General features: G+C 42.6%; 2 protein-coding genes across 2 annotated transcripts in view; one reads left to right on the top strand and one right to left on the bottom strand.

Moving 5' to 3' along the window:
• The window catches only part of IK (IK cytokine), a 184127-nt gene extending 166505 nt beyond the window's left edge, over window positions 1-17622 (bottom strand). Inside the window, exon 1 of the mRNA XM_086931381.1 lies at window positions 17447-17622. Within this exon, the coding sequence (XP_086787507.1) occupies window positions 17447-17465 (19 nt within the window). The 5' untranslated portion in view covers window positions 17466-17622. The remainder of the gene's footprint in view (window positions 1-17446) is intronic.
• Window positions 17590-22654, top strand: part of NDUFA2 (NADH:ubiquinone oxidoreductase subunit A2) — a 123255-nt gene continuing 118190 nt past the window's right edge. Inside the window, exon 1 of the mRNA XM_086931386.1 lies at window positions 17590-18007. Coding sequence (XP_086787512.1) covers window positions 17898-18007 — 110 coding nt within the window. The 5' untranslated portion in view covers window positions 17590-17897. The remainder of the gene's footprint in view (window positions 18008-22654) is intronic.

Consider the following 22654-nt stretch of genomic DNA (forward strand, 5'->3'; position numbering starts at 1 on the left):
TAATATATAGCTAGCCTCAAATGTCTTTGACAATTTAGAAACATGAACTAATAGTACCTCAGTTTATTGTGAAAATGACTTAATTTTTTACAAATACTGACATATATTTGCAAAAAATAATAAAAAATTGTAACTTAATTGTCCATGCCTGCAAAGCAAATCTTCTTACAATGCCATAAAAAGGATTGAATCTACAGAGCTCCTTGATAAAAACAATGTTTGAACTAATCGGAGGTACGAATAATTGCACATTGCTTTCACTATACATAATTGGATTGATAACTGATACTTAAAAACAATGTTGATCCATTTGTGTAGCCCTGAAAAGGTAAGCAAAACACTTGCAGATAAATAATGAGAACATTTTTTAACATAAGCATCTTAAGTAAGGGCCGTCTACTAATCAAAAATTTGCTGATCCATTAAGAAACTAATTTTAAAGAGGATAGATTGAACTGGGCTAAACTGAAACTCCTGTAAAAACGTAATCTGAGAAATGTAATCACAAGAGCATCTTCGATTTGTATATTTTTAGCGTTTAATTGAAAAATGTGTACAGTGAGGACTAACCACATGGGCAACAAAACAGTTTACATTTTTCTTGAGATACAACATACTAAAGTAGGAAACATTGCACTGAACACTGTGAATGGGGATACGAGCTAGTCTTTTAGAGTTATTCAGTATAGGTGGGCCTTAAGTCGGTTCCATAATGATTATAGGTTTGGGTTTACTCTCACTACCAGATTCTCAGATTTCAGTCAGACAACCCTTGGGTCAGAGGATTGGACGTTTGTGCTTTAGAGACTTCAAGTAGGGTGTCTATGTCCATATCAAACAAATGCGTTTCAGCTTCACCAGCGTCATTTTGATTGGCGGCCAGCGGTCTACTTAAAAGAAATGACTTAAAGTGTGAATTATGGGATACCTCGCATTGCAATGTTCTGTTAGCCGCCATCCAATTCTGCTAAAATTATAGGATGCTCATTGCCATGTACATGGCCAGCAAGCATTCAATGCACTTGAATTTGGTTTTATCCCTTCAAATACTTGGGTGCAGCTCAAACTTTGGTGGCTAGGTCATTTGACACCAACCTCCACATCAAACAGACATAAATGGAAATCTGAAATCAGCAGGTAGTTTACCTTGGACTTCTGTGAAGATCAGTCAACCCACACAGAGGAAGGAATGGGTGTAGGTGTCCTCCTCAAAGAGAAATATGCTGTTGCTATGCCTACCCAGAAGGCATACTGCCATGTTTAGAGGTTTGGCTGAAATTCAGTAACCAGAACCTTGATGCACAGCAGAATGCGCCTACCATGAGGATTTGCTGCCCTCTTGTGCGAGGCACTTGTCCCGGGATCAACATGCTGTCACTATTTGCTAGCTCCACCACGGCAAACTACTAAGTTACAGAAGCTACCTTCAATGTCTCCCAGTATAACCACAGAAGCATGGCAACCAGGCCACTGCCATTCTGGGAGGCCTTGACAATCAGTGGTGCATTTGCAGGGCTTGTTTTTTTGCCTGCTTTCCGATCCTGGCCCTTCCCTGAGAGGGCCAATAAGATGTCAAGAAAGCATTAGGGCTGTGGATTGAATTGCATTTCCCATTTAAAATTATTATAGTGTGGTGTTCGTGGCTACAGTTTGCCCCTAATTCTACTTGGCCTTAAAGCCACTGATGATTTATTTTCAAGACCAAGTGTTTCACCATCAACTAATCCTGCCTTTTGAGCCTAAAGCTAAAAGTTCTGATGTTCCAAGGCCAAACTACAAGTCACGAAAATATGAAAGGCAACCAAGCCAGTACTTTCTGAAGACATCACATCATTGAACAACTTGGCCGCTATTCGGGAAAGATTGCTGAACCAAGCCATGACATGCTGCTGCACAAGCACCACTGTGCGAGCCTCAATATCCTGCAGTGCAAATGACTCCTCTCATGTCATGCTAATCATTGCATCTCATCCGTTACGACGAGAAAACACATTTGACAAGAGCATTCTGATGCGTTTATTTGTGGCACGCTGTGGTTACCATAAACAATGTACTAGTCCTTCTGAGAATGGGCGACATCTGCTAACACGAATGTAAATATTTGCAAAATATACACTTAAACATGTAGTGTTTAATGCAAAAATTGTAGTAAGCAACACTTGAATACTATAGGTCTGTAATATAGCAACAAAGCATGTATTATTGTTTAATTGCATTGCTAAAGGTGCCATGATTATTTACTAGAAAAAATTCCCATCAGATAGCCACTCTGTACCGCCCTTATTTACATCATTTGGGAACTCCTTGCCCAGGTGCACTTTTTTAACCTTGGGAGACTGGGTGACACAATTAAACTTATTTTTCATCTAGTATATCCAATTTTATCTTCACCACGATCACTCTTTTCTTGGACACTGCTATTTTTCAGTAGCCACAGAACTTTCAAGTCAAACTTACTTCTGCACCCCTCCATTAACACATAACTCTTTACATCACAATAGGTCATAATAACATTTATTGACCTCTTCCTTTTCCATCTCCTGGGCAAGGAGTACCCAAATGATGTAAATAAGGGCGGTACAGAGTGGCTATCTGATGGGAATTTTTTCTAGCCCGTGGAGTGCTTACATTTATAATCTGTATTTTCACTCCTCTTTTTTGTTCCACACACTTGTGATATAATGTAAGTTCTTGCTGCCGCAGTTGAGTTTCATGTTCTTTCTGTTGACCCCTAGGTACTCTATGTGTAAATGGTATCAAGAAGTCCCCAGCGGTGCAACCCCAGGTGGGCTTTGAGTCTGAAGAATCGGGGGACTGTGCTGGCCCACTTTAGCTCGGGCTTGGCAGCTTGGGTGCAGTGGTGCTTTCTGGTATTGGGCTTTCGCGGTTTTGGAGCCTCAAAATTCATTTTTTGGTACCTGCAAGATACATGGGAACAGCTTTCTGTACCACAGGAGGTCCTGTGTCCTTGGAGAAGTGCTGGCAGTCCTCCCAGGCTTTGGAGGATCAGCAGCTTGCAGGGCGAGACATCTTTGCCGCAATTGTCGAGAACAGGCTGGCAGGGCTGGTGCCAAGTCAGTTGATTATTTGGCAGTTCTTGCTTCCGCAGCTCTTTGGCCCTTCTTCTTTTGGTGGGAAGGATCTGATTCTCTGGTGCCGACTCCCCTAAATACTGAATTTAGGGGCACCAGATGAGTGTAGGGTAGTAGCCAAGTAGCCAATGGGCTACCTACCCTTGGGGTCACTACACCCCATACATGACCACTTCCTGGGGGGTGGGAGGGCGGTCATTACCCTATCCCAGAATTCCTGATTTTACCATCATCAAGATGGCTGACTTTGAAAAGTCGCCCCCACTTCAGGTAGCCCACCTTAGGGGTGGCACTAGCCTGAGGGTGGGCACGCCTATCGGACTAGCTAATGCTCTGGACAAAGGGGGTCGGCTTCTTCTCCTGTGAGAGAAACCAGATTCATATACCAGAGGCGGTATACCCTTTGACGCTCCCCTAATTTGGATGCTAATCTGCAGGTCATCTTGTGGGAGGAGATGAAAACAACCCCTGCTCGAGAAGGCTAGGTTTCTGGCCCCCTTTGAGCAAAGGCCCTCACCCTTGGAGGTAAGAAACTCGTCTCTGGTGGCAGGCTGGTGAAAACCAGTCAGTCAAAACACCAGTAGCAGGTAGGTTTTCAGGGGCCACCTCTCTCTGTAGGCATCTATTGCTAAATCCGACACTGGCAGATGTTTGAAACCAAACATCCCTATTTTCAGTGAAGCCGTTATGTAGCTGGAGAACTTGGTTTCACCAGTGTCCAGCATATGCTTTAAAATTGCATCCCTGATCACTTGTACTGGCAGTAATGGAACAGACCATTATTGGGGCATATCCGCTCAGGCAGCTATGCCTGCCCTCACATGAAGTGCAGTGGACCCTGCCTTAGGGTGATGTGGCCGACTGTAGGGGTGACTTACTTATACAGCAAGCAGCATCAGCCGGCATGGCCCACAGTCTGTGTGCCATGTTGTGTTTTCACTTTTGTTCGCACCAAGACACTCAGCCTGCATTGCCAGTTTGCATGAGCTTGGTGAGGCATCCCTTAGGGTTGCACATTTATATTGCAGCTCTTGGAGACCACCCTCTTTAGTACCTCAGGCCCTAGGTACCAGATGTACCATTTACTAGGGAATTTCAGAGGGTACTAAAAGGTATTGCCAATTGGGTAAGTAATCGCACAGTTTTGGGAAAGAAATCTGGCACTGGGGACCAGGTTAGCAGGAATCCAGTGCACTTCCAGTCGAAATCACATCAAATACCAGGCAAAAAAGTAGGGTTGACCATGTTGAAAAAGGCACTTACCTATATATGGGATTTTACAGGAAAGGACATCTGACTGATTAAAGGTGTAGAGCCAATCCGAATTACAGTAAAACCAAATGCAATTTTCCCAAGAACACCACCTTATAATTGGACACCTGAAACAGTTGCAGGAACACCACCAGTGATTGAGAACATCCTAAAACAGGGAATATTAAAAGAGATTTTTGGACATCCTTGCAATTCGCCTAATATGGGTTTACAGAAACCCCAATGGGTAATACCAGGTTGTACAGGATCTTTGAAATTTGATTACCGAGTTGTTCCATGTAGTCCTGTGATACCAAATCCAGCAACAATACTTTTCCAGATCCCTTGCACTGCAAAATTGTTTACAGGTGTGGATATCTGTCAAGCCCTTTTCTCTATTCCGTTGCACGAGGACAGCCAGTACTTGTTCTCATTCATGTTCAGAGCTAGAGTCTTGGCATGGTGCTGAGTTCCACAAGGGTATACAGAGAGTCCATCAATCTTTAATCAGATCTTGAAAAATAATCAAAAAACTCTGCAGATGCCTTGTAATTCAGTTCTTGTACAGTAAATTGATGACCTGCTTGTGGCATCAAATCCACAAGAAGCTTGCAAACAGAATGCAATAGCTCTACTGAATCACTATCTTGTAAACAGAATGCAATAGCTCTACTGAATCATTTAGCTGAGAATGGACATAAGGTGTCTCCTAACAAGCTGCAATATTGTCAAAAAGAAATCCAATTTTGGGGGCACATAATTGAGAAGAGTATGAGAAATGAGTCACAAGAGAGAGTCAAGATTATTTTGACAATGAATCCACTCTGAACTTGGGAGAGAAGTCAGGATGCTCCAGAGAATGGTTGGTTACTGTAGACAGTGGATACCAACGTTTCGCTAGTGTGCAAACCTTTATAGAGGCTGACTCACAAAGATGTGCCTGATCCGCTTCCATGGGAGAATTGCTTGAAAGCTTTCCTAGAGTAGAGAGAAAGTCTCTGTCGTGCCCAGACACTAGGAATGCCTAATTACAAAAAGATGCTCACTTTATTTTACAGTGAGAGGGAGGGCTTCGCTCTCTCGAGGCTTACTCAGATGCATGGAAATTCGTGAAGACCTGTGGCATATTTTTCAACTACTTTTGACCCTGTTGCTGTAGGATTGCCTGGCTGCCTTAAAGCGGTTTCGGCAGTTGGTCTTAGTATTGAGAGATGTGAGAGGATGGTGATGGAAAATCATCTTACAGTGATGGTTCCATATTAGATGGAGATTTTGCTCATCCGAACTAAAGCAAAGTATTTGACAGACTCACAAAACATGAACCTCCGGAGATACTCCGGAGATGTTGCATGCTGAATCCAGCAACCTTATTGCCGTCTGTTTAGACAGATTTGGTTCAACCCTGATTCAGAGTTCTAGTAGAAAAATTGTGCCACAGATGTTTAATATGCCAACAGATGAATGTAAGAAGAACAACACCAGTAACCATGTGTCATGTAGGGAGCTCAGGTGGACCATTCAATAGGATGCAGTTGGACTTTATCTAGATGCATGCATGTAACGGGCTGAGATACCTCCTGTTATAGTTTGATTTTTCTCTCAATGGGTGGAAGCCTATCCAATGCAGAGAAATTACAGTCTTACTGTAGCTAAACTGCTTCTGGGTGAACTGATAGATACGGATTTCCGGTTTCTCTAGAGTCAGACTGAGGGACTCATTTTTAATAACGAGGTCCTTAAAATGCTGTGTGTGACTCTTCAAGTGGAAAGGAGATTAAACTGTAGCTACTGTCCACAAGTAAACAGAACCTTGAAGTCTTGATTGGCTAAAGCTTGTGCTTCAACTTCTCTGAAATAGCCAGATGCATTACCATTAGTTCTGAAGAGTCTTCGAAGTACTTCTGCCAGGAGAACATGATTATTGCCTTACGAAACCCTCATGGGATGTCCAATGAGACTGCCTGCTGTATCTGCAAATGCACATGTGAACATCACAGATGACATGATACCAGATTACTGCAAAGGATTGGCTGACATGGTGCATTCAGTTTCTCACCAGGTTGGAGCTGCAACTGCCAAACCACATCTAGAGCAGTGCCATGACCTTAACCCTGGTGACTGAGTACTGGTAAAGAAACATGTGTAGAAGTCCTGTTTGGAGGTAAGGTGGAAAGGCCCCCCTACCAATTCATTCTGATTACAAACACTGCTGTCAAATGTGGTGGGATACCTAATTGGGTGCATGCATTGCACACTCAGCGTATGGTGTCCAGGTGAAGAGCTACTGTTCTTTGAGCCAGGTTGGCGAGCACCAGTGATAGTTCATTAAGAAGAACAAGAAAGGGGTGAAGAACAGCAGATTCTCATATATATCAGTGCAAGTTCCTGAAATCTCACAGAGTGGTCTGGAAGTACCTTCTGAAGAAACTTTTGAAGTTTCACAAAGATAACTGAATGATCCAGATGAAAGAACCAGTGTGAGACAAAAAGGGCAAATTTGGAGATATGAATGGCCAAGTGGTAAAAGACAATTGAAATCACATGTGTATTTGATGGTACACCACCTACAGTCATCGAAAACACAAAATCTAGTGATATAAGTGACACAGAAAAGGATAAGCAGACACTAAGGAAATCCAAAAGAGCAAGAGTACCTCGTCGAAGGTATTCAGCACCTGAATGGACCTACTATTATAGAAATATGCCAATTGGTTCAAATCAAAGTCAAGATGAACTGAGCTTCGAGTTGTTTGAAACAAATTTTGTAATTGAGAACTTGATGAACATTATTACTTGAACTTGAGACTGAAAACAGCTTCAACAACAAGTGATTCACTGTGTTAAAAGTCAAGAGGCAAAAGAGACTGTAATAATAACAAATAAGTAATAAAACAATTTAAAAGAATTGAAAATAATTCTCTAGTCCAAGGTTGGAGTTGAAGAGTAAGGTTAACATTTAGAAAACAAGCATTGAAAATGCAATCGGTCATGCCTTCCATTAAGTTAAAGCCATTTGCTTTGCTATACAATACCATTAGCTAAGCAAATGGCTTTAACTTAATCAAAGGCGTGACCTGTTGCATTTTCAATGCTTGTTGAACTTGTAAGCCCACCCTTGACAGCAACGAGTCAATCGTACAAGTGACTAAATCAAATTAATTTCAATATTATGAGTGAGAAATTGTTTGCTGGTCCTTTGCGATTCAGCGGATTGGGCAACGTCTCATAAAACAGGATGGTATTAAGAAATAACATCACTGGTCAAACATTGAGATCTTTCCTGTTGTGTTGACAAATTGATCTAGGCATTTTGCTGAATTGAATCAAAGGAATGCCACCTTTTATATATTTAAAACACTAACATTAGAAAATCCTTTAAACTGTAACGAAATTGTATTTTGTTACATTAATACTAGGTGCCATAATTGCCCTTCACAACGGTGCACATTTGTTGGGCCTCAGAAGTGAAAAGTGTAAGTGGCCTTTGGAAAGGTGCACGTGACCTGGAAGTGGCGAATTGGTCTCTATAGACGGTACTAATGCCACTGAGCTGTATCATCGACTTCAAAGAGCACAGCTAGGAAAAAACATTGCCAATGTATGCATGTGATTTGAAGTTATTTCTATGAATGCCTCATATCCATTGGCTCACGGTGTCTTCCTTCAATAACCTGAAATATATTTTTTAAACACTGATTTTACTATCCAGTAGGGTTGGTTTTGCATTTGTTGGCATTATTTGCACTGTGCTAAAGTAAATAGCTATTGTTAATAACACAACCTCTAAATCTAGACGCTGTTTTAATTAGTTCTTGGACGTGCTTGCATGTGAGGTGAGAGTTGCGGCTGTTGCCATTGACGCCGCACTGCACGCCTTAACAAATGGTGCACACCCTAGTTAAGCAAATAAAAACAGGAGAAATAAATCTAAACCTGCACACTGAACCAGCATTTTTACAGCAAGCTGTGTAGTGAAAGCGGCATTTTTAAGAAACGTGCCGGTAAGAATAAATAACAACCAAAACACACTAGAAGAATGCGCACCAAGTTCCACTCCATACAGGAAACAGCATTTCCATTGCTATGACATTGCAAAATGGCGTTGGACTGTCCACAGTCCCTACGAACTACAGACACGCGCATGCTGTCTGCTATGGACAAATGGCAAGAGCAGCCATGTTTGTCCATGCAGACGTGTGCATGAAAGCCCTCGCAAGAATCGATTACAAAAGGTACTCGCAATAGAGAGAGCAGTGCATGCGCTGCTTTCGCCAGGAGAGACCTAAAAATGGAGTAGGGTTAGGGATTACTCAAGAAGATTTCTGTATACAAGCTGTATGAAATAATTACAAATTAATCACTAACAAGTTTTGCTTTTTGCACAAGTAGAAGTTATGCAAAACACACAAGACGGAATGTTGCACAATGGCAAAACATTCACCCCCAGTCACAGATCTGGGTTTAATCCATCGTTATTTTGCTCACCAAGCCACCCCAGCCACAAGACGGCTGATAGCCAGAAACCGGTCCTAGGATGCTTGATTCCGGTCCAAGGAAGACATGGCTTGGCAGTTCGGGCTGGACTGTTCCCAAGAGGCACAGGGTCAAGACTGATTTGCATGTGGCCATGTCTGAACTGGGGTGGCTTGGTGAGCAAAATAACGATGGATTAAACCCAGATCTGTGACTGGGGGTGAATGTTTTGCCATTGTGCAACATTCCGTCCATCATCTTGTGTGTTTTGCAAGTAGAAGTTAAGGCAGAGAATTTAATCTGCATACTGCTATATTCTACTGAAGGTATGACTGTAGACAAACATGTGTTTCCTTATCAAAGCTAGATGTAGGATCATTGTAGGCGTGACTTTAATAGTTACATTATTAGTAATCAGAACACTGTTAGTTGGATAAATTTTTCACCAGGAATGCCTGCATCTACGTCTGAGACTACAACATATGCACACACAATAGATTAAACAAAACTGAAAGTTTCATTTGTAGATTATTAAAAAAAAGATTTTTCAACTAACATATATTCTAGGCTAGTTCGAGAATATACACATGCTTTAGATGCCAAGGATTGCTATATATACACACACACACACACACACACACACACACACACGTACCTTCTTCAGTTGTGGACGAGGTGACATCACCACATCCTACTATCATATGCAATTACATGTAGTATACTGCTAGCTTATTTTATAGACAGGAACGTTTTGAATATTATTTTCCCAATTACTACATGACTATTTTAAAAGTACCTCTTCAGAAAAGTATGAATTTACACCCACAAGCAATAAATCAAGGCACTGCATGGTATTTCTTTAGATCAGAATTATCAAACAAAAGAGGGGGAGGGTAGAACAAATGAGTAACTCTTAGACCCCCTGGTACACAATAACGAAACCACAAAAGAGTGGAACCATAAAGAATGGAAAATAGGCAGAGATAATCACTATTTAGTGTAAAAAGAACCCCCACTCACCAACCTAGTTGGCGACATGCTTCATCATTGGGTTCCCACCAGAGAGGCCTAATGCCTCTATGGAGTGCTACAAAGCCCGATTTCAGCGGAGCGTAACAGCGTTGTGATGCTTTTTCACCCATCAGAAGGGGGGAAACTGCTAACGCAAATTTAATGATTTACAAAAACGCTTTATTAAAAATGCAACGTGCAGAATTTACATCTAAAATGTAGTATGTTTAATGCAAATATTTTAGTAAGCAACCATACTTAAATACCATAATATAGTAATGAAGCATGTATTATTGTTAAGTTGACATTGCTAAAGGTGCCATGATTTACTGTGAATATTCATTAGTACTGAAATGCTTGTTTTATCACTTTAAACTACAGTTCAGCATGATGTTTATCTCCTCTTTGCTGCAGGTGTTGCAGTTTTGGAAGCTAGTGATTATTAGTTAATGAATAGACATTTGTTGTTTTTTTTATCCTCATTCTGCGATTGTATGTATAAGGAGTTTCGGGAGTCTGTTATTTCAACGTTCTGTGCCATCACTAACCCGTGTATCTCTGACTTAGTTGGGGAGTATCCCTTTCCGTGTTGATTGTAAACAGATTTCTCGTTTATCCTTTATCATTGTCAATAATTCTGATTCTTGTAGAGGAGGGGAGCTAGCCATCCTGGCTACTCGGAAGAGATTATTTCACCTGAATTATTGTCATCGCTTTAATCATTGGATGTGATTAGCGGATGTTACAGAGGTATTAGTTAGCTGTTTGGAAGTACTGTTCCCATAGTTACCAGAAATTTGACTTTTTGCTTATGTGCCCTTTCCTATCCAATTTATTCGTTGTTAATATCGAGTTTAGCCAGTTTGCGTGCAAAGGAGGTGCTGGTTTAATCCAGTGGATACAAATCTCTCTTCTTGCCAACAGTATTAATACAAACAGTAGCTTTTCCTGTTTTTTAGTCAATTTACTTATCTCCATTTCCCTTGTAAGATGGATCCCAAAGATAATTAAAGTAATACATACATCTATGTGATGACCCAACACCATAGTTATCGTCTTACCGACTTCATGCCAAAAGGTTGTAAGTAGTGGGCATTCCTGGAACATAAGGATGTCATTCGCCTTCTCCAATCCACATTTGGGGCAAGACTTTATGTTAGCTCCTTTAAATTTTGATAGTCTTTTTGGGGTCCAGTATGACCTATGGATTGTAAACAAGTGATTTCTTTTCAGGGCTACTGCTTTCAGGCTAGACCAACAATTTTCAAAAGATTTTTGCCAGAGAGTATGAAAGTCTAGTTCAGGCATATCTTTCCTCCATGTTGTTTCAGGGACTGGGCAGTCTTCCTCTCCGGCCTCTACAAAGGGCCCAGTACCATTTCGATATTTCTTTTTTTATTGTTGAGGATTTTATCATTTCTTTCTCTAATCTTTCATTGCCCTTTTTTTTCCGTTAAGGATTTGGTCCAGCTGGTCAGCTGGTAAAACTTGAATTTAGATAGGTTTGAGTTAGTGGCTGAGAAAATTTGGTCCCACGTAATTATGGCGTTGTCTATTAGGAGTTGCCCCCAAGTTTTGATTCTAGCTATTTTTAGTGGTAGAGCCAGGGAATCTTTTAGACAGTCAGGTGTGCCCGGGGAATCCCATATCGGTGCCATATTGCTGTGGTATGGTATATTTACTGTGTTCCTAATTTGGTACCACATTTTTGCAGCGTTGTATAAGATCTTTAGTTTTATTTTCTTAAAATATTTTGGATGGCCGAATTTGAATAAGAAATGATCAACTTTGCCTGTCATATTCTGTTAGAAATTTGGGTAGGATTGATATTTTCTTAGTAAGGGTCTCATGTTCTTAAAATGAAAGGCCCTGTAATATTCAAAAAGATCTGGGCTGGCTATTCCTCCTTGTTCTTTCTTCCTCCTTAGTTTGCTCAATGCGATTCTCGTACTTTTAGACGCCCAGATGAAGCTGGCTAATTCACCCTGGATTTTCTTCAGTGCGTCTTTCTGGAATTCTAGGGGAATGGTGTTAAATAAATATGTGAACTTAGGTAGGATTGACATTTTTAAAATGTTAGATCTTCCCAGAAAGGTTAAAGGTAGCCCATCCCACACTTTAAGTAGTCTTCTTGTTTCTGTGAGGACTCTGCTCAAGTTTAGTTGGGGGATTTTCTCCAACTCGTTGACCAGGTTAATCCCCAGGTATTTTATTTCTGGAATATGTAGTATTGGGTTGTGTGTTCCAACTCATGGCATCAGTTTTTGCTTGATTTGTTAAGTATCCGGATACGTTGCCAAACTTAGAGATTGTGTCTTCGATTGCGTTGGAGGAATTGTCGTAATTATCTGTAAATATCATCAAGTCATCCGCGTAAAGTACCACTTTCTTTGACCACATATGATAGCTTGAGGGCGATATTGAGGTGTGTTTTCTCAGGGAGCAAGCTAGTGGCTCGATGTAAAGATTAAAGATGAGGGGGGATAATGGACACCCCTGTCTTGTCCCTCTTTGTATTTCAATGTTGCTGGTGAGTGATCCATTGATTAATATTTTTGCTCTTGGTTTTTTATAAATTTCTTTTATCGTGCTGCTGAATCTTTTCCCTAGATTATATTTTTTGATGACTTGATTTAAAAAGGCCCAGTTTACTCTATCGAATGCTTTGGCTGCATCGAAGGTGATTATGGTTAAAGGCATTTTTTCACAGTGGCTATGTCAATTGTTGCGAAAAGTGCATGTGTTATTTCGTCTAATTGTCTGCCTTTTATAAATCCTTTCTGGTCAGGATGAATTAATTTTGGTATTACTGTGGATAGTCTCTTTGCTATGACTTGCATAAAGATTTTGTAGTCACAGTTTAGCAACGAAATAGGCCTGTAGGATTCAAAGTGCTTCGGATTTTTTCCTGGTTTTAAGATGATATTGATCGTGGCGTCATTCCAGGAATCAGGAATATTTTCCTGCTCCATGTATACTTTATTTATTAAATCTGTTAGGTGGGCTACCACTGACTCCTTCAGTGCTAAGTAAAATTCGTTTGGCAAAGCATCCGGGCCGGCAGCTTTACCTCTTTTCAAATTCTTTATCGCCGCTCTTACTTCTTCGCTTTGATTTCGTTATTTAATTCATTCTCCTCCTCCTTCGTTAGTGATGGTAGTGAGACGGTATCTAGATATTTTCTGATTTGGTCGTCGGTTGGGTTTATGTCTTCTTTATATAGATTGGAGAAAAAAAGATGCAAACTCCTGTTTTATCACGGAGTCGTCAGAGCTCAGTATCACTTGGTTGTTCTCAATACAGGATATTATATTCCTTGTCTGGTCTGTTTTAGTTCTCCACGCCATCATTTTTCCGCATCCTTCCCCATATTCGTGGTTTGACAGTTTGCTTGCTACCCATTTTTTTCTCACTATATTTTCCAGATAATCGGTTAGTTTCTCCTTGAGTTGTAGGACCTTTTTTTCCAATAGATCTTTCGGTTCTGTGGAGGTTCCTGTCATAATTTGCTCTTCCAATTGTTTAATGCCGTTTTCCATGTTTCTGATTTCCTGTTTCTTGATTTTAGATTTGTAAGCACCCAGACTTAACAGCTTCCCCCTGGTAACCACCTTATATGTGTCCCAGATAATTTGTTTTGATGTTCCAATTTGATTCTCCTCAAAGAAAATATCAGAGGTCTTTATTAATTCTTCGATGCTTTGTGGGTCAGTTAATATAGTCCGATCGACTGTCCATCTCGGCGGTTGGTCGTTATTTGTGATATTTAGGGATATTTGAACTGCGGAATGGTCAGATAAATGCGCTGGTATGTGTTCGATGCTTCTGACGCTTTTTGATAAGCTCTTATTTACCAAAAAGAAATCAATCCTGGATCTATGGCCCAGTTTTTTGTTATGATATGTGAATGGTTGCTTGTTGTCCCCCTTTTGTCTCCAAATGTCTGTCAAGTCTAAGTCTTTTTTATAGACTCCTAGCCATTCCCTCATCTTAGGTAGGTTCACATGTTTACTAGGTGGCGATCTGTCCGTTTTTGGATCCAATAGGATGTTGAAGTCTCCACCTAGGATTATGGAGCCAGAGATGGATAGAAGCTCTGAGTATAATTTTTGGAGTGAGAGCGGATCGTCTAAATTGGGGCCATAGTATCCAGCTATGGAGATGATATTATTATCTACTGAATAGACATTTGTTGTATCAGATAACTGATAGTGATGTTCACACAGCAGAAGAGGTAGACGACAGGGCGGATAATCTACAGAAAGAAGTTCTGTGAAACAAGAAAGGATGTGCTGCAATGTTCAAAGACACATGTTTAAAAGACGAATGTACTCTAGTGTGACGATGGGGAGTAGACCTGTTCCCAGGAGCAGGCTTGAATCTTATTGTTCAACATGAAGAGGAAAGAATATTAGGGACGCAACATAGAAAATGTAGGTTTTAGATGTGCCCCCTTTCGCTAACTCTCTGAGAGGAGACTGCACTGAGTTTCTTGAACATCTCTGAGAAGTCTTTGTTATTTCTTGATCAGCTTTTCCTAAAGCGGAGAAATACTTTCCAGCTCTTTTGCAGAAGATTCATGCTTATGCTTGATTCGTTCATCATAACCCTTCATAGATATCTGAACTGACACCTTTAAACCTTCTCACACTGATCTTGACTTAGCTTAGAATAGGGAAGTTTCTTTATGGAATGCGCTTGTTACAATTACTGTATTGATGCTTTATTTTGATTTTTACTGAACTGACATGTAATTGCTAAATATTAATTGACTGATTATGCTAATCTTTAATGATGAGATTTTGAGAATATCTTAATAGAAGACTGAATGCTTAAAAGATTTGAAACTAAACTCTCATTATTGACTGAGCTGCAGCAATGATGATAACAATTTATGTTGAGAACTCAACTTTGAGTCTCAGCTGACAACAAAGATCCATTGACCGGTTAACGCGGGATTTATGCTGATTAGTAAGTGACAGGTGGAAAAACATGCTCAAGCATATCACTCAGTCATTCTGTACCGTATAAGGTAACACAAATACTTGCCAATTCAACTGGTATGCGTAGGCGAGAGCGGAATGTGCAAGAGCCCCGTTTTTAGGTCTCGGGCCTAGCGTCACACTGCGTAAGCAGTGTGGGCGGAGCCTGAGATTTTATGTTTTGGCTACAGTGGGGCTTGAACCCGCCCCTCTTCTCGATTGGCTGGCTTCCTAAACGGAGGCCAGCCATTGGAGGACAGGGGCGTCACTCTGTTCAAGCCCCGTCTTTTTGCGATTCGGGGGCGTGTTTTTTGCAGATTTTTAGCCGTGACGTCATCCGTCATTCATCTGCTAAAACTACGCCCCCGAATCGCAAAAATGGTGCCGCTTTTGTGTCGCCATTTCTGGACGACCGCCGCCGGAAGAAGTCGAGTCCGGGAGCACGTCTGTTGGCAGGTATGATTGTTTTTTTATCTGTTTGTGGCGAACGTTAGTTGAGGCTTAAATCGAAGCATGAATACGGCGGATAGTTTATCACTTGCTCGGTGGCCCCGCCCTCTGAGGGACGGAAGCCAGGGTAGCCTGCAGGGTACACACGGCTGCTGCAGCGGCCCGAATTCCCTCAACCATGTGAGCCTCTCTTCTACTGCCGTGAGATGCGGTCACACGAGCCGGGGCCGGCAGAGGCACCCGGGGGCTCGCCACCCCGAAAGGATTAGTTGCTATCATGCAGGCAGCGTTTTTGTGTAATGCAGGTCTGCAGCCAAAATAGGAGTATGTGTAGTGTGTTTTTCTCATAAGGCGTTTTGTTTGCTACCCGGGCTAGGGGGAACCCACAGGTTACTGTGTACAAGGATTGACACCACCCCAGGCAACCACTCCCCATAGCCCCACTCCCGTAACCTTCCGTCACCTCCCTCGGTATGTTCCGAAGGGAGCCCTAAACACCTCACCAGGGTCCCGCCGACTCACCCAGACTGATGATTTCAGGGAAGGACGACTGACGGGGAAAGAAGAACACCTATATGATTAAACCTACCAAAGGCGGCCTGTCAACCGGTTTTATGTAGCACCAAATACCGTACTTGAGTCGTTCTACGCGTTTAAAATAGCATATGTTAAAATCGGCTAATTTACGTGCCCCGGCGGCATTCCTGTATATTCGCCAGGCCCTTGCATGCAGTCCAGCATGGGGTCAAATGCCCCCCCCCCCACTACCCCCTTCCCCCCGGCTCAAGATGGAAGTTGCCGAGCGAACCCAGTCACCCGCTGCCACCCACCCAGGAATGCTACAAACTGGCAATCAAGCTGAAGGCCTGCTAGACAATCAATGTCTCTGCTCAGCATAGCGCCACGTGACTGGTGCAGCATAGCGCCACGAGACTGGTGCAGCATAGCGCCACGAGACTGGTGCAGCATAGCGCCACGAGACTGGTGCAGCATAGCGCCACGAGACTGGTGCAGCATAGCGCCACAAGACTGGTGCAGCATAGCTCCATTAGCAGTGAAGATGTGCAGCTCTGGACCAGCAGCGCGAGTATCCCTCCCTCCCCAATACCTGTAGCACGGCCTCGGGGGTGGAAAGTTCCATCACATAGCACAAGTCCAGGGCAGGTGGTGGCAGCCAGAGTGCACTGTACCCTCACACGCACCTAGTGCAGCACAGGATGTAGCAGTGCGACTTCCACACCCACTCTCTGCCCTGGGGAGAGTAGACAGCCATCTCAGCTTTTTTTTCTCTCTCTCTGCCTGTCTGACTATATTCCACGTTCTCTCACCTTCCCTCCCGCCGTGTGAGAGACCTTTTATTATGTTTTGGTTTTGGCATTGTTATTTGCAATGTCAATAGCTCAAACTCGCGTAAATACGCGACCTATTGCATTGCAAATGCAATAGGTCTCGCATTTGCGAGAGATTGAGCTATTGGCATTGTAAAAGACAATGCCATTTATTTATCTGTTTTCAAAACCAACACATAATTTAAAAGTTTGTCATTTACAATGCCAATAGCTCTAGCTTTTGCAAAGCCGAGACCGTTGCATTGTAAATGCTTGTTTTTTTTGCGGGTGGGGATGAAAGTTCACAGTTTGACATAATCACGTTTCACAACCGCAATGTCTTAGTAAATAACTCGTTCAGCGAGTCCTAACCTTTTAGCAAAGGCAAGTCTGAATCCAGGGAAGTTTGTGAACTCGTGCAACCACTTGAGGGGTATTGCGGTTGTTTTAATGTAATTTCTAGACAACTACATTGCCCAATAGAAACATTTCTGACAATACTGTCTTTATCTACTTGCAATAAAGTATCACATATTGGCACACAAAAAGCATTGAAATGGCACATAAGCAACCTGAAACCCTGGAAATGTCACAGGAGTAAACTTGAAAATCTGGCATCTACATATGTAGTGGATTTGGATTATATCAGCCGTTTTTAATAGTCATCACCCAATGACATTATGTATAATCTTGAGAGCCTAGTAATCAAATATGTCACCGAAGGTAGCAGCCCAAAGCCAACCGTAAAGACTCATAAACCTGGTTCACAAAAATAGACTTCCAGAGGGAAAAAGAACTGAAAATGCTCAGTACTCTTGACCGCGCTCCCATTCACTCCTGATCCTAACTACACACTTACCTGACTCTCTTTCCGGCATGTTGGCGACAATATAAAGTAGCCAACAACCAAAAACCAAGAATAAACACTTCGATCTCCCAGGTTCTGTTTTCGCCCACAACACACTACGCGCGACGTCATACAAAAGCAATCAAACTCAGAGTACACCGGGGTGGCTTTTAGACATTGAAGAAGTCGGTCGTTTGCACACGGCGGCCATTTTGTTATGGGGTGAACTGGTTGAAATCGCAAAATACCCCGTGGACATAATTTTTAATTCAGGAGCGCGAATATCCTCTAGTTTTAGCACGAATCGAACCGGTCAGTAGTTAAGAAGAAGCAGACTTTACACAACCCCGTATTGCAATGTCGCCGTGAAACGATACCGTGATACTGCAATCAAAATAGACAACGGACATATTTTATATAGAAGTCGAAGATAGACGAGCGTCGAGCGAGCGGTAGTCCTGACATGATGGCGGCCGCCGCAACAGTAAGGACTCTGGGGTCAAAGCTGGGAAAGAACCTGCGAGAGGTTCGACTCCACCTGTGCCAGAAGTCTGCTGGGAGCCAGGGAACCAGGTGATTGTAGTGATAGTGGACTCTAGTTGTGGACATCTGGGCATTTAGCATTCCCTCTGCAGATCGCTTAATGGAGTTGATAGGACTAGAGGTACCCGGCGGCAGTGGATTCCATGGGTTAAGGGGACCAGTAGATTCTGCATGCAGTGTTATATGGCAAAGGGGTTTCTCCTATCTAGGATTTATCGTCGTCCGGTAGATAGCTGCCAAGGTTTCAGTTTGCTATGTGTGACATTGTCATAAATACAGTGTAATTATGAGTGACATTTCAGCGACTATGAGTGACACTTGCTCATGAGCAAAATAAAGCAATGAGGGGGGAAACATATACAAATATGAAATTACAGCAATTTGAGGCTAAATTAACTGCTTCAAAGTATCAGAAATTCTTTTATCAGCCGAATTGGGAAAAATGGATCAAGCAGTCTGGAAGACGTTCATAATCTATAATCCGATGAGTGACTCACAGACTCACTCAATTGACGGTGACCTCATGAGCTGTAAGCAGGGCTGCATTAGAAAGCGGAGCGTGGGAGGCACTCATTTAGGCCACAGTGTTAAAAGTTGAATAATCCACTATTCGCGCGAATAGCTAGTTCTTTTATTGTCATGTTTTGAATGCATGACCACGAGCTACTTAAAGTGACCACTACACACAGCTAGGCTGATCGCATAGTCTCACTGACCTGACTTTCAGAACACTTTCTTTTGAGGAAGGCGACGAGCCAGCTGCGCTCTGCGGTAAAGATTATGCTCAGTCCTCATGGCACACACGCTGTGGTGCATTTTTGGATTATGATTTGCACATTTATGATTATTATTCCAAAAAAAGGTACTGGCACAGGCCTTTACTTTCACCCACCTCTGCAGTTTAGAGCACAGTACTTGCCAAGTTTTTTTTACATGCTTTACTTTTCCAGCCAGAATAGCATTTTAACCAAATGAATGTTACATATTCGTGCTAGTAATTTCACTTGTAACACTGAAACACAACGATTGGCTCAAAATTATATGGGAACACCAACTGCTGTTTTTATGGGTTACTTGATATCCGTTTCAGAGCTGAAAATCACACTCACCACAATCTCAACAGGGTGCGAGAAAAAACGCCCAAGAAAGGATCCGTGCACAAAAGGAGCTACTTGTGATAGACACACAGCGAGGGGGCATGAACCGGAGATGAAGTTCCATGACCAATGTACAGAACATTCTATCAAGCTTCACACGTCCTCCCAAAGACGCATACATGCTCAAAACCCACCAATCAAAACCCATTTAAATAAAAAGGCAGACTCATGGCATTTGTTAATGTTTGCAATGCATCAATGTTATTGAGCCAGCACACAATGGCTGCCCTGGCAGGTGTATGCAGCAGGCAGAGCTTCGAGCTCCATAATTGAGGTGGCGCCGCCACGCAGAGACAGACCGAGCTGCTTCCTCCAAAAACAAACTCCCCCTCCTTTGGTAGCAGGGCATGACGTCCCCCACCACGCCAGACTAATGGGTGTGTAATTACACTGGGCACTGCCGTGACGTCAGGAGGCGAGTACCGCGCCACAGGAAATATTCATAATGAAACATTGTTGCACTGTGCCTGCCAGCAGCCTTAACTGCAAGACAAGCCTGCATGGAACTGTGCTCCCGTACCGGCGGCGCACTGCCACTGACAGTAACTCCATGATATAGTTTAGGCAGCGCTTCAGTGAGGCTGCTGATGCACTATGCATATGCGTTACAATGCATTTCAGTGCGGTGATGCAGAGCACCACACTGAAATACGTTAGTCTAACGCATGATGCGTGATACTTGGCAGGACTGGTGGTATTGAGAGAGGAGGATTGGGGATCTGAGACTTCCCAAGTATGGTGGCTTTCGAAAAAGGTAATCTTCCTGGTAGCATTAAATTACTGAACCCTGTGCAAAAACATTATTAAATGCAGTATATCTTAATTAGATTTCCTGTCATATTTTTTCAAAGGGGTCTTAAGCCGTTACTAAAGTAATTAGTTTTATTTTGTACCTTAGAAAACAGGAAGGTATTTGCATTTAAACTCATAAGAATATAACCCATAATGTTTGTAGACATACTGCTTAATGACTTAAATCCCTTACATTGATTCAAATTGCCACTCTGTTTTGGATGATGTGTACACAACGTGATGGATGCAATGCTTTAATTAATATCAGTCACTGGTAATTTACTCAGGGCCACATACCAGTCCATCTTTATTTTGCACACTATGCCACCTCAGTTTGGACCCAGCCATATGCAAATCAGTCTTGACCCTGCTACAATGGAACCAATTCTGCCAGAACTGCCAGGCCAGGTCCTCACTGACCAGAACACAAGCAATCTAGGACAAGTTTCACCTTGAATAAGGCTCATCAGCCAGGTATAGCTTGGTTCTGGTGACACTATGTCCAGGGGAACCACTTCTGGGCATACCCGTCCCACTTAAGGCAACACAATGATATCTGTAAAAAGTGATAGATGGAATGCTTGAATTAATCTCAGCCACTAGTAATTACAGGGGTCACTTCCCAAATTCTATTTATTCTGTCCATCATGTCACCTCTTTTGGGACTCATCCATATGCAAATCAGTTTTGAACCTTCTCCATTTAGAACAGTCCAGCCCGATCTGCCAGGCCAGGTCATCTCTCAACCGGAACAGAAGCAGCCTAGGACCAGTTACGCCATATTTAAGGTTCATATCAAGGAGAGCAAAAGAATAGCCCTAGATGTATCTGACAAGTGGGACGCATTTAAGGTAGCTCTGTGGGGTGTTTTTCTTAAACCTACTTGTGGAATTTACGTTGTACTTGCCCATCAGTTAACAGCCCTGGAGCAAATATACACACTGGGATACTGACTGGGTGATGGACATGGGGACACACAGGCAACAACTGGAGGCTGCTGAGGAGTATATGGAATTGCTAGAGAGACGCAAGAGTGTGCATTATAAAGAGTTTATGGCCAGCCAGCATGTTGAGGGGAAAAGGGTTGGCCACCTTCTGGCCTTGTTGCTCCACACTGAGAAGTGAGCGCAGACCAATATATGCCATTAAATCACCTACTGGGAAGATTTTGCTTACTCAATTGGGTATTAACGTGACTTTAGGTTCCCTTTACCATGAGCTGTACTCAGCCCCCGGATTCTGCGCTGTGGAGCAACTGGAGAGCTATGTGACGCGCATCCAAATGCTGCAATTGTCAGAGGACCAGGGAGAAACCATGGATGCTTCCCTTACCCTTGAAGAAATAGGCTGTATTGACCAGCTGTCTAGAGGTAAACCACCTGGCAAGACGGTCTGCTGACCGAATTCTATACTGACTATAAAGATATGCTAACCCGTAGATTGTCGACTATCTACGAGACCACATTCTGATCGGGACTGCTACCCAAATCCACAAAGGAAGCATCAATAGTGGTGACCATTACTCAAATCCACTAAGGAAGCACGAATAGTGGGGTTGCCAAAGTAAAAGAGACCGACTGGATGTTTGCTCCTATAGGCCTCTCTCTTTGAACGCGGAATACAACATTCAGGGGAAAGTCATAACCAATACAATACTGCCCTATTTAAGTGCCTTGGTTCACCCAGATCAATATGGGTTCATCCCTGATCGAAGCATACATCTAGACCTGTGTAGGCTTTTCCTGGTGCTTTATAGAACGTCACATGCACATTTGTGAGCTGCAGTCATCTTTCTTGATATAGAGAAGGCATACAACATGCTAGGGTGATCTTTTTGTGCACTGCTGCATAAAGTGGTGTTGGGACTGAATATCCTCAAGCAGATATGTTTGCTGTAAACAATCACAGTTGTTTGAGTGTATACGCAGCAGGTTATCTCAAAGCCGCAGGAGGTACAGATGGGAACGAGGCAGGGATGTCCGCATTCGCATTCGCAGTTTCTGTTTGCGTTGGCTGTGGAACCCCTGGTGTGTCTGCTTTGGGAGCACATGCATTAGTGGGGATGAGGCTGGTCTCCTTAAATGCGTATGATGACCTATTGTAACTGAGTGAATGCAAAATAGTTTGCCAGAGATAATAGGAATCATGGATGACTTTGGAGTATATTTCGGGCTGAAGGTGAACTGAGGCAAACCCTGTCTCTTTCCCATTTTCTCAGGTCCCATTGAACTGGAGTGTGCACCTCTGTACTTCCCTCTGAAATGGGAACAAAATACTTACAAATTCCTGGAGATGCGCACATATCACACTGATGACTGATTGCTGGTAACCTTGGAAGAATCATTACAGGGATTAGGGCCTCCATCAAGTTCTGTTCTAGGCTACCTCACTCCCCAAAAGAACAAGTTGCCATAGTGAAAATGTATATGCAGCCACAACTCCAATATCATTTTGTTGAAGTTCCAGTGATATAACACAAATCTTTTTCCAGGGACTTGAGCAATTTGCTTGGGGGGATTGATTTGGGTATCCCAGAGGATGCAGCTTGCCATAGCCAAGCTGAGAAGGCAACTCATGAAGGGCAGTATGGGAGTTCCATATCTAGAGCCATATTACTGCGCTGCACCATTTATATCCCCAATTAGAGGGTTGGAGACAGCGGGAAGCCCAGGATCCTTAGAAATATGCAGTTGAGCAACTGGTGGAGGCATCAAGGGTCTACTGTTGC

This window comes from Lissotriton vulgaris, chromosome 7, assembly GCF_964263255.1.
Source record: "Lissotriton vulgaris chromosome 7, aLisVul1.2, whole genome shotgun sequence".
NCBI lineage: Eukaryota > Metazoa > Chordata > Amphibia > Caudata > Salamandridae > Lissotriton > Lissotriton vulgaris.